This window comes from Pararge aegeria, chromosome 9 (genome assembly GCF_905163445.1).
Source record: "Pararge aegeria chromosome 9, ilParAegt1.1, whole genome shotgun sequence".
Classification (NCBI taxonomy): Eukaryota; Metazoa; Arthropoda; class Insecta; order Lepidoptera; family Nymphalidae; genus Pararge; species Pararge aegeria.
In genome coordinates this window covers 9,818,533-9,835,820 of record NC_053188.1, presented here as the reverse complement: position 1 = coordinate 9,835,820, position 17,288 = coordinate 9,818,533, and the positions used below count along the sequence as shown (strand labels likewise).

At 35.5% G+C, this 17,288-nt stretch overlaps 1 protein-coding gene across 1 annotated transcript in view; it reads right to left on the bottom strand.

The window, feature by feature from the left end:
* Positions 1-262: 262 nt before the first annotated feature.
* LOC120626221 (all trans-polyprenyl-diphosphate synthase PDSS1) overlaps positions 263-17,288 on the bottom strand; it is a 67,489-nt gene continuing 50,463 nt past the window's right edge. The window contains exons 5-8 of the mRNA XM_039893625.1: positions 8,169-8,258; positions 7,370-7,501; positions 6,352-6,546; positions 263-3,726 (exon numbers count right to left, since the gene is read on the bottom strand). Coding sequence (XP_039749559.1) covers positions 3,505-3,726; positions 6,352-6,546; positions 7,370-7,501; positions 8,169-8,258 — 639 coding nt within the window. The 3' untranslated portion in view covers positions 263-3,504. The remainder of the gene's footprint in view (positions 3,727-6,351; positions 6,547-7,369; positions 7,502-8,168; positions 8,259-17,288) is intronic.

Below are 17,288 nucleotides of genomic sequence, written 5' to 3'. Positions count from 1 at the left end.
TCGACACTCCACCCTCGATAGCCGGTAAATAAGTCCTGTGTTTGATTTGTTTAAAAACGAATCTTTAGGGGCCTTCTTAGAAAACGTGGCATAACGTAGGAACAGCATACGCATTGTCTTATCACGCTCTGACGCATAAAAATTGCCGCTAGTTGAAAAGTGACAGAACACTACATAACTAACACGACGTTATGACACATTTAATAAGGTCCTAAATGTATAAAATTATTCACACAAAAATTCCCCATATACAAATTGTCTACTACTTACACAATATCTATTATATTTTAAAGTTATCTGCTGATACAAACACCTCATTAACTAACATTACAAGTTAAACAAAACTATTCTTTATACCTTGATCATACTTCTTTCCCGTTATTCAGAATATCTTATATATTTCGTATTTACAATTAATAGCTTATAACTGGTTTAATTTAATGTTGATATAATGAACTTGTGTACTAATTTCGACTGAACAATATTGTGCTTGCACGTACCGAACTAACAATTTAATACTACGTAAGACCACACATATACACCCCTAAAACGCCCGTGTATACTAAAGAAACTGAGGTAATTGGTTTTGAAGATTAAAACACGGTTTACTTAACCAATGAATCGGATATTTACAAAGTTTAAAGTAGGTACGACGTTTGACAACCGGCAGGGCTTGAAAACGGGAAATAATAATTGACTCGTTCGGTCACTAAACTTGTTATCCGAATCTTTTCGGTTGAGTTTTCGGTTTCTAATTTGATTTCGCTCAATTAACTAAAATCAATCGGCTAACGGAACTAAAAATGTTTGGTGCTATTGTAATTTTACGCGCATTATGCGATTGGGAGGAGAAATGCGCAGATTATTATCAAACAACACGTGGAATAGCAAAAAGAAACGCATCAACGCCTTTATCTTTAAATCGTGACTTAAACAGTCTTATTTAGTTTTCTTAAGCATAAAAGCAGGCATCATTACAGTCCTGAGAATACGTCAAAATCAATTAATCGGTAAAAAGAAAAACACTCTTTTGACCGGTAACTAAACACCATTTTCCGATCAATTAAAACCAGCGGTGTCAAGCCCTGACGACATATAGCCAAACACTAAGTGGGAACCGTGTTGTTTATTATATTGTTTTAATAATTCTTGGATATAACTGCGTCGATAGTCCTTCACAGTGTAACATTGTTAAATAAGTACTCATAATGATCCAGAACCAGACAAAAGTAGTTTCGTATTTTTTCCGGTAAATGTACTACAGATAACGTCGCACTTTATTAATGGATGCCGATTTACTAAATTGTCAGATTTATCGAACAAACACAGACTACCGAGAATTGATCTTTAAGTAAAAATACACACCATCATGGTGGGCGGTATTTTAAGCCATATAAATTTATTAGAAGTATTATAATATGAAAGACAGCATAACCATGCAGATATCGATTCAACATTCTATTAGAATAATAATCGACAATCGAATAGTTTTATTAACGATTATACAATAACTCATCCCTACTGTCAGTGAGCTGTCAAAATTACTATCTTAAATGTGGAAAAGCGTTAGGTTTTTTGAACATTAGTTTTGAGAAGGGTTCTGTAGGAAAAGCATTATTGTACTTACTAACACTATGGGACTGTCAACGACACTAATTTTATTGTTCTCTCACACATATACTTCATTATGCTATACCTATTATAAAAAAAATTGCACAACGTTTAAGAAAGAAAAGTACGAAGGTATAAAACTAAAATATTCCTATATACAAATTTCGTCTACTATATGCAAGTAGGCCTGTATTTTATTTAACATTTGAGCACATTGTTGTACAGTTATGTACAGCGGTATTTGGTAACGAGTGGTCACATACACGCTTAATCTATTTTAGTGGCTTTTTCGTACTGTTCTTATATAATAGTTAACGTTGAACACGAAATTCAAAGAAAACTTAAAATAAATCAGGTCACATAAAAGAAGGAAGAAATATTACAGTTTAAAAAAATAATAAGAAAATTATACATTTAATAAATAAATCATTTATATCGTGTGATGGGTTTAACCTCAAGTGCACATACATTTGCACGAGCATTTTGCATCGTTGCTCCTGATGTAAAATATTTACATCAGTACATTTGTCTCATATTGCGTATATCTCACACACTCATACATACATACAAAACACACACAATATTCTACAGACGCACACAAGATAGTCTAGCTATTTCAATCACTCTAATAAACTTAATGTATGACAGTATTAAATTTCACTTAACCTTTTCAAAGGTATCCATATTAGTCGTTCGAAAACTCTAAGCATGTGAATTGTGTAGACTTCTTAAGTACTTGGAAATTCATATATCAGCTCCCGCTTATACCTTAGAAGAACTTGATAGATTTTCGTTAAGAGTGATGATGGCCAAGATTTCATTCCAATACGAAAACAGATACAGTCCTTGGGTGGCTTTATAAAGTCCATTATGTACCCATAAAGTTTTTTGGTACTACAACAAATTAAATGTATTTATTATAAAATATTTTTAAAAATATAATATAATATAATATAATACGAGCATTGATTTTTCTCTATTAAGTTCTACATTGAAGTTTCAATTCGTATATTAAATGTACATTTTGGAGCTGACAAATACTCTGTATTTCATGCCTCTTACTTCAGTAATCACTTTACTGGACCGCATCAGGATTTACCAAAACTCGTTATTTTACTAACAATTTGCTGATTCTGTAAATTAGCATGTGATTGAAGAATATTGGCTTTTAGTTAAACTTCGCTAATGTTACGTCTAAAGTAGAAGTTTAAAACTTTACAGAATCAACAGAAAGTGTTTAAAACTATTTTGTATATCGCAATCGTGGTTCATGTATGCAAATTAATTATCATGCAGAAAACAAAAGTCTTTAATTTTTAACATAACAACAAAATAATTTCAGACATTCTGCTTAATCTACAAAGGAGCTGTTTCCATACAAACTCAAACCTTTACTAAACGGAAAAGATTAAAAATCATGCTGTCCTTGAAAATGAATCCTGTCAATTTAGTTCAAGGTTTATATATCAGAATTTGCACAAATAATATTACTAAAGTCCGTGATTGTGATTTCAAATTAGGTTTAATACCTTACATAAGCGACTCACGTTTATAACTTCCTTCTAAGACGACATGCTCAATGCTCAAATCCGTATTCACAGATATTCGGATGCGCTATGGGACGGTAAATGTTTATGCCGGTTTCAGTTTCGCATCAGCCGACTGACAGAAGACCGATCGGTAACATTAAACGTCGTTTCCAGCATCGATCTTGTGTCAATAGTCATTTTGAAGAGTTGAGTGCGCATTATCCTCGACGTAAAGACGGCTTTATACCTAAGTGTTCCCGCACTTCGATTGACTGATGCCAAACTGAGGGCGTACGTAGCACTACTCGAGAACTAAAGTCCTTACCTCCGCAGAGAGGACGTTAGATACTGGTTGTGGGGGGTGCTACTTGATGCGGTTGAGCACGAGGTCGGTGGTCACGATAAGCCCCTTCTGGTAGGGCGAGTCAGCAAGTTCGTGCGCAAGACGTGCCGCCTCTAAGCCGTGTTTGCGTGCTAAAAAGCGCGTCTGCTCCAAGCCGCGCGACTTGTGTACCAGCTCGAAAGCCTTTTCCACGTCGCCAGCTTCTTGGAACCGCCTCATTATCATTGGGTTCAGCTCAGGGTACTGGAATACGAAAGTTTTGTGTTGTTAACTTTACTTCATCATCATCATATCAACAAATTACCGCCTACTATAGGGCATGGATCTCCTCCCACAATGAGAAGGGTCGTAGTCCTCCTAGGACCGCTTTTGATGAAAGTTGGAGTGCCACTCAATACTTTAAGTAAAAAAATAAATGCTAAAAGATTAAATATTCTTCTTATTTATCATCATTATTTATCATTTTAGTACATTTTGTCTCGAGAGATAATCTTCTATATATATAAAAGGCAATGGTGACTGACTGACTGATCTATTAACGCACAACTGTAAACATTTGACGGATTGGGCTGAAATTTTGCACGTAGATAGTTATTACAACGTAGGCATCCGCTAAGAAAGGATTTTGGAAAATTCCAACCCTAAGAGGGTTAAATGAGGGATTAAGTATGTATAAAATTCTTCATTTATCAATTTATTTTTCAAGTTACATCCATGAAACTTTGATTCTAGGTTTTCGATTAAAAATAAAGCAAATGTGTTTCACAAATTAAAAAAAAATCCATTTGATAATTTACGTTCATATTTTTCTATTAGCCGCAAGACATTTTTTAAACCATTTTTTTTCCAAAACCGCAATTTACCAAATCAAAAATTGAACTTAACGGGAGCGAAGCCGCGGGCAAAAGCTAGTCATGAATATTTTCAATGCCTATTTAACATAATTATTTATAAAAATATTCTTTAGTTATCTTAGTATCCAAGCTACGCTTACTTGCGGCCTATATAGCGTTGTGTGTATTGTCGTAATATATTGAAATGCTATTCGGCGGATATGTAAGCCATGTATGTTAAAAAAACCTTTAGGAGTGCTCTTCAAAAGTAGCCTTTATTACTCTATGCCTGTGAAAGATACGTCAAATCAATCCACAGTCGTTGCGGGGATAAGCATTCGTCTGGCTACTAGTATCGCAACAAATTAAAAAATGATTTTTTTATACGTACAGTATAAACTTTTATATGCATTTACAAAGAGACATTAAATTTTATTTGTTTAAATAGATAAAGAGAAAAAAAGGAATGATTATTCATTTATTTTTAAATATAAGAGAGAAATATCAGAAGACTGCGATTAAGCTCTCTCAATGTAATATTATATTCTGTCATGTCAAGAGTAAGCGGTGATAGCCTAGTGGTTAGGGCATCCGTTTTTCTTTCGCGGAGACGGTGTTCGAGCCCTGGCTCGCACCACTGACGTTTCCGAGTTATGTGCGTTTTTAATTTAAGCAATTTAAATATCACTTGCTTTAAACGGCGAAGGAAAACATCGTGAGGAAACCTGCATGACTGAGAATTCTGCATAATGTTCTACACGGCGTGCGAAGTCTACGATCTAAACTCTGATCATTCTGAGAGGCTGACGACGATGACGACGCTGTCAAGAGTAGTAGGTACGCTATGTTGGTAATTTCAACATATCACATTAGTCTATTTCTAGCTTTTTCAATAACAGTGTAGACGAATTGAATATTCTATACCAAAAGTTAAGTAATCAATTCTATGTTCTTTCAATCAAGCATGATTAAATAAAGAAATTAAGTATTATAACAGCATAGATGAATCTCACATAGTAATCTTTCTAAGATTAAATGAGCTGTTTGCTGCTGCGCGAATGCAAACACGAAACGATTAAATTCATGGGCCATTAAAGATTTAGTTCGCGCAAAAATCTAATATTTATGTGCTCTCTTACTCAGTGCACAACGAAGTTGGCACATTAACGCGATTATTTAACAAAGTAACTAACAATTTGCCCTGTTAAAAAAAAACAATACAGTGAAATTACAAGCAGCAACTTCTTACTGTCTCTTTTCCTTTATGTTTTTCCTACAATAAAGTGATTTTCCTTTTCTGCTTCTACAGTCATTGAAACTAAACGCTTATTTTTACACGCTTTATATTAGCTTCACCTGTATGTATGATTGTAACAGACTTTTGGACTTGATTTTGACCCTCTTCAAACGGTCTGATTTCGTTTAAATTTTGTAGATTTATCGAGAACCGATGACATTACACTAACTTGATAAGAATATTAAATTTTTCAATTAGCAAAATAAGATTTTTATTAATTTATATAATTTTCAGCTATAGTCGATAAGGCAGGAATTATGTTTATTTCAATTTCCTATCATTATCTTTAGCCGATTTCTCAAATATTATAATATTTGATGGTGAATGGTTAACCGATTAATTTTGCTATAGTAAAAATAGTACTTAAAGAAAAACTAGAATTAGTTAGGTTTCTTATAAAAAGCTTGTTTTTTGGTTTTTTGAACTATTAATTTATTTATTGGTAGGCTAACAGGCAACTTTTGATCCCGGAAAATGGCATGGCAATACTGGCAATATTGTGTAGTGGTGTTATGTTGCACACGTACGGAACCCTCTTTTTGAGAGTCCAAGTCACACTTAGCCGGTTTTTACTTATATCATGGAGAGGAAATTAATTCATAATATTAAAAAATTTATAAAAAGGATTTTTTTTTACCTAAAATGTAGTTAGTCATAAAAAAACATAGTCAGAAGTTGTTATATGCTCAGTATCCGTATGATAAAAATGTCTTTTCAAATCGCTTAAATGTCTATTACCTTTTCACATGCAAAAAGTACTGGTGCGGTGGCCAGTCCCAGTCGTAAGTCAGCCGCGGTGGGCTTGCCCATGGCCTGCGCGGACGACACGAAGTCCAGAAGGTCGTCCACCAGCTGGAAGGAAAGGCCGAGGTTGCGGCCGTACTGGAACGCCAGTTCGCTAGTGCTCTCATCCGCACCGCTCAACAGTGCCACCTGAAAATAACGAATAATATCCTCCCTTTACTATTTTCAAGACCCTATGATATCACGAAGAAAAAACAATTAGCGGAATTCCGCGCGAAACGCGGGACTAAAGTAGCCCACAAAGCGAAACTAATGCGGGACGACAGAGCCTCTTAGATATTATTTTGATTTCGTGGTTTTTAAAAACTAACATAGTCCACTTATCTAGAATCTTGTGATTCTTATTTTATTATTATTGATAAGTAAACACTAACACCTCGTCTTGAAAATTAAGAGACATTTCTCCTGTGCGGAACCAAGATTAACATGCGTCAGTTCGAGCGGATTGCTCTAAATCGCTTGCCCGCTCGGGATTCGCCTAGTTTCGTCAGAGGTACCATACCACTTACTACCATAGCTTAGCGCAGATTTATTTAAAAATGACGGTGTTATATGACAAAACTTGGCGTTCCCTTATAATCCCTTAGTCGACTCCTCGCGGGAAGAGTGGTGTTAACAGCTGTATTCTGATCTGCATCATCACATGGCACAAAATAATATCCACAAAAATAAAAAAAAACACTGCTTTAAGCGATGAAGAAAGCCTTCTGAATTTAAGACCAGGCAAACCGCGACGTCAAACCTTTCTTCTTTGGGGAATTCAAGATGGGACCCCGTGAACCAATCAGAAAAGCGCGCTAAGAGCAAGTCTCGTGATTGGTAGCACGCATTACGCGTACTTTAACTCCGCTAAGGAGGAAAGTTGGACTCGGCGGCGCTGTCATTTAACAAGTTATTTAATTTATTACTTCGGATAATGATAAACCAACAATTAAAAAAAAGAAATAGTCACCGCTTTAACTGAGTTTGCGATAAGAGAGGCTGTCTTTCTGTATGTTTTAGTGAGGTAGTGCGCGAACCGCTCGTTCTCAGTCTCTTTGCTACCAAGCTGCATGAACTCGCCCTGAACCAAATCTGTGACCACCTGGAAAGGTTAAAAAAACAACTTAAGTCAACCATAATTAATAAATAGCTATTAAGTTTACGTGTAGGACAAAATAAATAAAATCGACTAATATAATCATATATGATTCAAATGACTCGAATTCTTTAGCCTTTAAATATTACTTTAAAGGCTAAAGAATTCAATGTGATATGAATTCTCTGGATAATACAACCCGAAAATTCTAGTTTAGAGATACTTTAGATCGACTAGATAAAAGGGGCTGTCGATGTTCAAAGATAAAAACAAAATCACTGTATTTAAAGGGTATAGACATACAGGGGCTTGCATAGAGGGTATGCACAGGGTAGGCAGATGAAATCAAATGAAGAAAATCTCCAGTTCGAGTTTTTAAAAACCTAAGGATAGGCATTTTAAGAGTTATAAAAAGCCTACATGTATTTATAACTTGTACTTGATATTTTCTTCATTTTATATCATCTGCATACCCTGTGCATACCCCCTATGCATGCCACTGAGGATATAGTATATAGAATACCAAATCTGCACTCACTAAAAATATAACAATACGTAATTTTAACGACTCAGGGAATCATAGTGTGGAAATCACAGAATTTATCAGTATTCTGTGCAATATTTTGCTAACTTTTTATGTGTTTGGTAAATAAATAAATAAATAATAAATTACCTGGCTGAGTACAAGTGTGACCTCGTCACTGCGCAAGCGAGCTATCATCATCGACGCCACGGCGAGGATGAAGTCGCCGGCCATCGCCACCTGTAGCAATCCAATTATGAATACATTAATTTCGGATATTCTAAAGTTATTGTGTGCGTTATAATCGTTTAAGACCATCAAATCGCATCGGAGTGGCGTGGCGGGTTTAAGCTCTAAAAACCCTCTTGTATGAGATGGATTCTATGCCCAGCTATGGGACCATAACAAGCCGTTGATGATGACGTTGAAGAAAAGTTATTGCAATATATGCCATAAAGTAAAAAAATGTCACTCATAGTTTAAATTGCTTTCATCTATCTCTGTACTTTGTATAGTATTACAGTTATTTGTACGAGTTATTGTAGTAGGTAGGTTGTAAAACAGAGAACCAAATATTTAAGCTGCCTAACTAATTTAATTTAGAAAAGTAAACTACGTACGATTCAGTTCAATGACAACTGCCCGAGGTACAATTTACTAGATAAGGTAAGTTAAATATTGAGTACCGACTTTAAGTGCCTAATGCTAAGTGGGACATCATGGTACTTCGTCAATGAGGTGATGTTCGCAATTAAATGTCAAATGAAATATATTTTAAAACACCATTTTGCCCTTGAACATGTTGAACATTATCACGGTCTAATATTAGTTAATTATAATGGGAAACGCACTGACCTGAAAAATATATTTTTTTTAAGTTTTAGATTTCCATATCATTATCTATACTTACAAATAAAAAAACTTGGTCTAACAAATGCAATTTCTCATTAATTTTAATATTAGTTATAACTGACCGACCTGAATTTAAGATAATCATCGAAATATTTCTATTCATTAATTTAAGATAAACAATAACACTTCTCAGGGCATGCAAGGAACACGTCCTGTAACGTGCCACCCTGTGTCCATCGACCTAAGGCGTGTTAATCCTCGTGTAAATATATGAGGGTCAACAGTTAACACCTCCTGTTAAAACTTCTCTGCTAGAAAGCGCTCTCTGGAATTATTAATTACACCAGATTGGTAGCAATCGAATGTAAAAAATAAATTCATTTGATGGCCAATCCTTGAGGCTAAAGGTGTTTTAACTATGACTGCGCGAACCTACTGTACTAAAAATTAATGCACATATAGGCAAAAATCAAGGCATTTATGATAATTATCCTAACTTGGTTATAGGTTTCCACCAATCAGCACTTGGCCAGCATTGTGGCGAACCCTTCTCATTCTTAAAGGTGGACCCGTGCCTTATAGTAATGTCTTATAATGCTGACTCGGTAATAAATTCAAAAATGGATTGTGATGTGATTGAAAAAACCTTTTATACCGAAATGATGAAGACTCAAATTATAATTTTATGTCGTAATAAACTGTAATATGTATTGAGTAAAAATCAAGTGAATTATCGTCTATGATGTCACGAGCGATGCGTACAATCAATAAATAATTGTTATGTGCCGATGGCGCTCATTTCTCCACTAGCCGCTGCCACCAGGAATGTGTAGAAAGTTGTGATGTCTTCGCATACTAATACACCTACAGTGCGCTGCGCAGGCGTTTCGCCGGACGCAGGCGCAGGCCGCGTGGTGTCTTTGTCGCCAGGGTTGTCACTCAAGACAATTCTAAGTAAGTAAAGTATACTAAAAGATTTTGTACACCCATGATTAGTGTTGGTTGGTAGGCAACTTCTGTCACCAAACAACAATATCTGCCTCGTTGGTCTAGTGGCGAGCACGTTGGACTGCAGATTAAAAGAGGGTCGGGTCAATGAATAGAATTAGGGTTTTTCTATCAACACCCGTTCGTTCCTCGGATCGCACATTCATGCGCCTGATATTTTTCCAGCCGTTTTGGTGTGGCTCTCTCATCGGACTGAGAGAGTTAGGGAATAGAGAATGCGTCTGTGTTTGCGATTACACTAGCTTGCGCTTATACATTATTTTGTGCACTTTAATATCTCCCGCGAAGTGGGCTAATTTCTCTGGAGATTTACCGCCAAAATCGGTCAGGGAAACTGTGTAACATCTATTAGGGATTACGGAAATAGATCATCATCATTACTGTTTCAATTTTAAAAGTTCAAGTTACCGTTAACGTTATGGTAACGAGCTAACTGGCAGTTGTAATAAATTCATACCGATTTCAATTTACAAGATGCAATACTGTGGCAAATTTATTTTATCATCGTATCAAATCATTACCGGCCCAATACAGGGCGGATTAGTTTATTTATCATTAACTTAAGATTAAAATATCTTTTACTTTGCAACCCTATTAGCAGTGGGCTTTCGGAACAACGTTTCCCATTAATAAAGACTGGTTGTCCTACTTACATTGACCGGCTTTAGCATACCTATATATTAAACTAGGTCGATCCGGGTAGGAAGGGACAGCGGTTTTCTTCTATAGATTATTATAATATAGGTGTAGTATTAAATACGTAGGTTATCTACCAAACTGCCTGGTTAAAAATCAATAGTTTGGCCTCGACTCCGCGAATTGCCATTCAATTATTATAATTTCTAGGTAGGTACTACCCAATAACCCCACCTAACCTATCAATATTTCTATTCATTAATTATTATCTCGACTAATACAGCCCCATTGTGTTACTTAATGTTTGTGCACAAGCGCTAGAAAAACAAAGCTGTGGCTGATGTATACGCTTAAAGTAGTGAAAGTGACCATCAACAGTTTTGAAGCCGCGAAACCGGAAGTTTAGTTTAATTTGCAGAAAATCTCGTTTGCAATAGAGGCATATTAAACAATAGGCAATTGTGCCAAATAAGAAGGCTGTACCCATTTCTGTCTTCTTTTTTTTTTCAAAGAAAAATCTTCTTTATTGTCAAATTTAATGGGATAAAATTGTGACTTTGCATAGGTTGTATGAAATAAAATGTGCGACAAAGAAGCTGGCTCAGTATAGCTGCACACATAAGGTGCAGCACTGGACTTCTAAAACGTCACTTGGTCATTTCATTAACACCGCAGTCATTTCACTAACACCGCACCCACTTAACCTATCACGCCAATGGTCAAATATACGAAGCAATATGGCCTTGAACCTTATAACCTTTCCAAGTTATACCAAAGCGCTCTTAGAACTCGAATATTGGGAAACAGTGCCACACGGTCTATAACTACCTACCTGATATCTTACAACGAATAATTTAACACAATATAAGCTGGTATTTTGTGAAATTAATAACTTGAATAGAGGTGACCTTCATCATTTAATTTACAAGCTTTGTGAGAACATAACGATGGACTCTATTGATATATTTAGTTTAGTTTAATTTATCTGTCTATGTGTTTTTAGTCTTCTTTTATTTTCTTAACTTGTAGTGGTTCATTCGTTATTTTAGATTCTAATCTGAACACAAGCAGTCGAGATATAAAGGTAGGCTTATCACAGTAATTTTTATCAGTATACTTAAACGAAATAAACTTATTTCTTATTACGATAAAGTAATTGAGATCTAAATTTATTAATTATCAATAATATTCAATTATTTTTAAATTTCTTAAATAGTTTACACATTAAAATTTCTAAGGTGTCGAAAATGATGTAAATTAAAATGCTTTAAGAATCTTAACTAGAGTAGTTTTAATACGGATGAACCAACGGGATCAGAGACAGGAACGGTTGGTGGTGGCGCGTGTCGATCGCGCATCGGCGCACAAATCGTGCACGCATTAGCACACTTTCTGCCGCTATCCGAACTAAAAACGTACCCGTTACACTACACAGGCAAAATTAACAAATGCTGTGTATTAGCCGCAGCAGAATTTACAGAAAACCAATAAGGAGATAATGTTAATTGTATACCTATCACACGTAGCACGCGTGTAGAAAAGACTTAGCCTACATAGGTCGTTAGAATTAACAAAGGTGCCAATTTCCTTAGATACTGTTCTCTAGAGGTAACTAAATATACATATCTGAAATAGTGCTATCATTTTCAAAGTGTAGTGTAAAAGGGCAAGGATTACTTTTAGGCCTCTCAATTTAGTTTAATTTACAGAATTGTGTGCAAAAGAATCGTCACCTATATTTAGCTAACTGAATAAAATTCCGTAAAATACTTAGGCACGACCTTTTAGTTACGAATTTTTAGTTACGAAATATTGTTGTGGATAATTTTTTTTTAAAACTTTAAATTTATCAAAAAGAAACCTAAACTGATTTTGCCCGTGTCCAAAATATAAAATCAAATAAATGTAGCAAGAGAAACCTTACACAATGCGTTTTCAACTTGCATTTAGGATTCAATTTATGTAGGTATAGGTACCTACATAAATTGAATCCTCGTGTTTTATGTAGATACTTCACAAATTAGCTTAAGCAATTTGTGTAAATTCAATGGCAGTAAGAGTAGATCGTTGTGATTCTTGTGCCGTTCTGTTTGTAAAACTAAACGAATCAAGTAATTGTAGATATGACGAAATTTGAAAAAGTAATGGAGCGATACTTTATTGCCAACTAAAGGGCACGTGGTGACGTATGGACGGTACATGAGCCCTAAGAGGTTGATGGAGGGCTAATAAGAGGAGTAAAGGCCGAGGATGACCTAGGGATTGGTGGAGTGATGGACAAGGACAATGATGTTCGGTTATGGTAGTTCGGGGTTGGAAGGAAGCTGCTTCTGACCACCTCCGATGAAGAAATTTGCTTGACCAAGCCAAGACCCACCCTGGGCTGTAGAGCTTTTGTGATGATGAAAAGGCACGTAAGGATCAATGGATGTCAGTACCCAAGATGCGAGAACGGCGACCCCGTAAAGCTTTGTTTTGGTATAGCAGACCAACCGTATCTCTCCTGATTGATATATGATATGGATAGCAGCTCCACATAACACCAAATAAATCATCGCGTGCTGTTTGCCACTATCAGGTATTTAAAAAATAAAATTGTGTGATATCCCATTGACATTGACGATATACATAAGTAAAGGGATTTCCCTTCTGCTTATGGGAATCCCTATAAGAGACCTATTGTATGTATCAGTTGAGGCGATAAACCACCTTTTCCTTTAATTTTATTACATAGATTAATCTATTTTCTAGATACTTTACTATTTTCTTTTTTGGCTCGTCTGCTTAAATCTCTGTGCGTCTGTCAGTCTGGCAGTCTGTCTGTTTGTACGAGCACATCTCCAGAACCGCTGAATTTAGTTTTTGTTTTTTTTTCAGTTTTCCAGTCTTCCTTATATTTCCTAATACTAAGAAATGATACTTTAGCGAAGTCACGATTACTTAATAAGTAATAAACTACAAGGAAGATACAAAATTATATTGCATAGATTTAAGTAATTCCATAAAATACTCGTAGAACCGTTTTCCGTCACAATTCAATAAACTATCTCATGTGTATAGAGTAGACGCCACTCGATAAGAGTGAAAGGCTTTTTAAAGAATGCCTCGAAAGTCTGCCCATCGCTGGCCACATGAATAATTTACCAGAAAAATCTCTACGATTTCACGCCAACTATATTCCGACTGCGTTTGAGTTTCTATTCTGCAATTCATTTACACCTATGAATACGATCTTATGCAAGTCACAGTGTAGGTAATAATGTGAAATATTTTAGTTCCGTTAACTACTTTAAGAACTAATCGAAAGACGACATAGTTAAAATATATTAAAGGATTTGCAAATCAGGTGCTGGACGTGCGTCACATTTCAAACATCACATCATACTCATTTCAATATTGATATTGTCACCAAACTCAAAGCTTACATTATTGAAGACTGGCTTGAGTATCTATGTACTCTTATATGGTAACAGAAACGTCAATCAATCTCGACGCTAAGAAGCCTACTAGTAGTCAGACTTCAGTGAACTTGAAAATTATGATGTGAATAAACTAACTATTATTAGTCAGTTGCGAAATGAGTTTTTCACAAGTGGACCTCACGTAAACTGAGCGGCCTGCGTGTGTATACTCGACGTGATCTTTCGCAAGATAGCCTTGACAGTGGTGGTGGGCAGGTGGCGGACGGAAGGTGAATGTGGTGGGATGAATGTATGTCACGCGGACGGCCTTGACTCCCCACTTATAACCCTCCTCCAACAAACCACTTTTCTAGTCGACGTCGCCATCCAATCGCGAAGAAATCATGTAAAGAATACTCATTTAACGGATTATGTTCTCAATGCTAGTTCTCACAACCTATTTAGAAATCACACTGTGAAATCAAAATGATTCAACGGTTTCATTAGGATCAGAAAAAGAATTATGAATAAATGAATGAATGAATGAATACACTTTTATTGTACACCAAAGAAAAAAAAAGTAGTTACAAAGATATAAATACATATCAAGAGAGTACAATTTGGTGGCCTTATTGCTACATAGCGATTTCTTCCAGAATTATCTTATCGATTTAAAAAAAAAACAAAGCCATTACGTTATAATTTTGATTACTTTTGTATGAGCTGAAAGTAGATGTTTAGTGTCCCACAGATGGGCAAATACCTCCGCTCTAATTCGGTTTGGCGGGCTTTAACGATCATTTATTGTGTGTTACTAATAATAAACGGTAGGTACAAACGGATAAACCTGCTTTCCGAGGCACGGGGCCTATTCCAGAGGCCAATTTCCAATTTTAAGACGATAATATTATATTAATAAACATTGCGCATTTAATAGGACGTCGTCTCATACAGAAAATTGTAAAGGAATGATCAAGATTTATTCGAATTACAGTCGATCGCAGTATTTCGCATTGAGTGAGTGGTTGGTCCGGTGGTTGCGAAACATGCAGGCATGTTGTGGCGATTAGTAGCCGAGCGAGCCATCGTTTCAACATACCTGGCTAGATGGCAAGGCGACACATGTAATTACTGCTAAAAGCTTGGTCAGTCCTTAGGGTCATGCTGCGAAACTATGCGTCTAAACTCTTTCAATTAAGCCACATGCTTCTATTATATTAACCTACTTATGTGTGTGACGTGTTTTCATCTAATTCTGTATTGATATAGCATCAGGTGAGATCATGGCAAAACAGTTTTGATTATTAAATAAAATAATAAATAAATATACTACGACAATACACACATCGCCATCTAGCCCCAAAGTAAGCGTAACTTGTGTTATGGGTACTAAGATAGCTGATGAATATATGTATCTTTTTTATGCATATAATACACATAAATACTTATAATATACAAATAAACACCCAGACACTGAAAAACATTCATATTTATCACACAAACATTTTCCAGTTGTGGGAATCGAACCTACGACCTTGGACTCAGAAAGCAGGGTTGCTGTCCACTGCGCCACTCGGCCGTCTATTGTTTGTCATCCACGAAATAATTGTTGTAACTAGAAGAACATAAATAATTGAAGAACCTTAAGGATTCCTTTTAAATTGAAAGGTAATTACTGACTGACTTTTAAACCAGTGTTTAACTCGGGTATTGTAAATGGAGCTTGAGAGCATCGTTATTATCAATATCAAATAATATAGAATACAGGGCACGAGTCTGCTCTTCGAACGAGAAGTAGTCAACCACGTAGTCAACCACGCTGGCTAAATGCAGATTGGTATGGTGGACTTCACACGCCCTTGAGAACATTGTGAAGAACTTTCAGGCATGTAGGCTCGCTCACGATGTTTTCCTTCACCGTTAAAGTCGGTGAAATAATAGCAAAATACAACCCAAACATAAATATGAAGAGATACTCTGAGAATATTTTATGATCTACTTCATTATTAGTATCAATATAATACCTACAATGTATTAAATAAATCTCTTTCTGTATGTCTGTCTTTTATAATGTTCAATGTTATCCATAAATTATGTAGTTCTATCTAATTAGTGTAAATGGGCCTGCCGTACTAACATGATGTAAAAAAAAAATGAAATATAAAAATAAGGCAACTGGTCTGTATTAATATCGTGATGGCTTCGTCGAGAAAAAAACTATAATTCATAAGTGGGTGCTAAGTTTTATGTACTAGCTGTAACTACAGGAATGTAATACTTTTTTTCTATCGCTTTAATTATATTTTCCTACGTTACTAAGTACGTAATTTGACATATTTTAACAGTCAGTAAATTACATTTAAAGTTGTAACATAAGATATACATTACAAGTTGTCATAATATCTTTAACGACAATTTATTGGCATGTCATGTTGATAAATAACTAGCCAACTGCTAATCACAAAAACCACATGACCGATTGGACGGAAGGAATCGAAAGCAGTCACACATAAATACTGCTTCAACTATATCAAATTAGGCCTACTTGAAAAGCACTGTGAATTGTCAAGTCTGTCTGTTTGTGGTAAAACTGTGACCGGTTTGAGAAATATATATTACCAAGATTTTTTAAAACATTATACTAACTTGATGGAGATGAAAGCAGAGCCGACGCAGGCATGCATGCAACCTTAATATCATTCAGAAAATGTAATCAGTAATTTATCAATTGTATATCTTCTTTTTATAATAGGGTCATTTCCGTATGTAAAGGAGTGAAAACGAAGTATATTAATGGTATCGTAATTAAAGAGTTAAAATCTTGAAAGTAGCATTACAAGTTACCCCATAAAACACAAGTGTCAAGAGCACATGAATATTTATGTTCTAACCTCACCTAACCTAACTTTAGATATTAGTAGTAGGACGGAGACAACGAATCTAAATGTTTTAGGGGCATATTATTCATAGTTTCTGATTCTATAATCGCTCACTTGGTATTAAATTCGTCCACTCAGTATATCTATTCAACCGTTTCGGTAGTTTCTCGCAAACATAATTTAATGCTTAAGTAAGTTAATGGTTAAGTATTATGAGTATCACAAGATCCCCTTAGTGGCCGAAATAGTTTAAATTATTATTCACTCGATTTTTTCTTCTTTGGAATATTATCTCTATTATCTTATCTCTATATCTCTTTATCTGAATATTATCTCTTTATCATAATCATATCGACCCATTACCGGGTCTCCTCCCACAATGATAAGGGGTTAAGGCCGCAGTCCACAACGCTGGCCCAGTGCGTATTGGTGGACTCCACATACCTTTGAGAACATTATGTAGAACTCTCAGGCATGCAGGAAAACATCGTGAG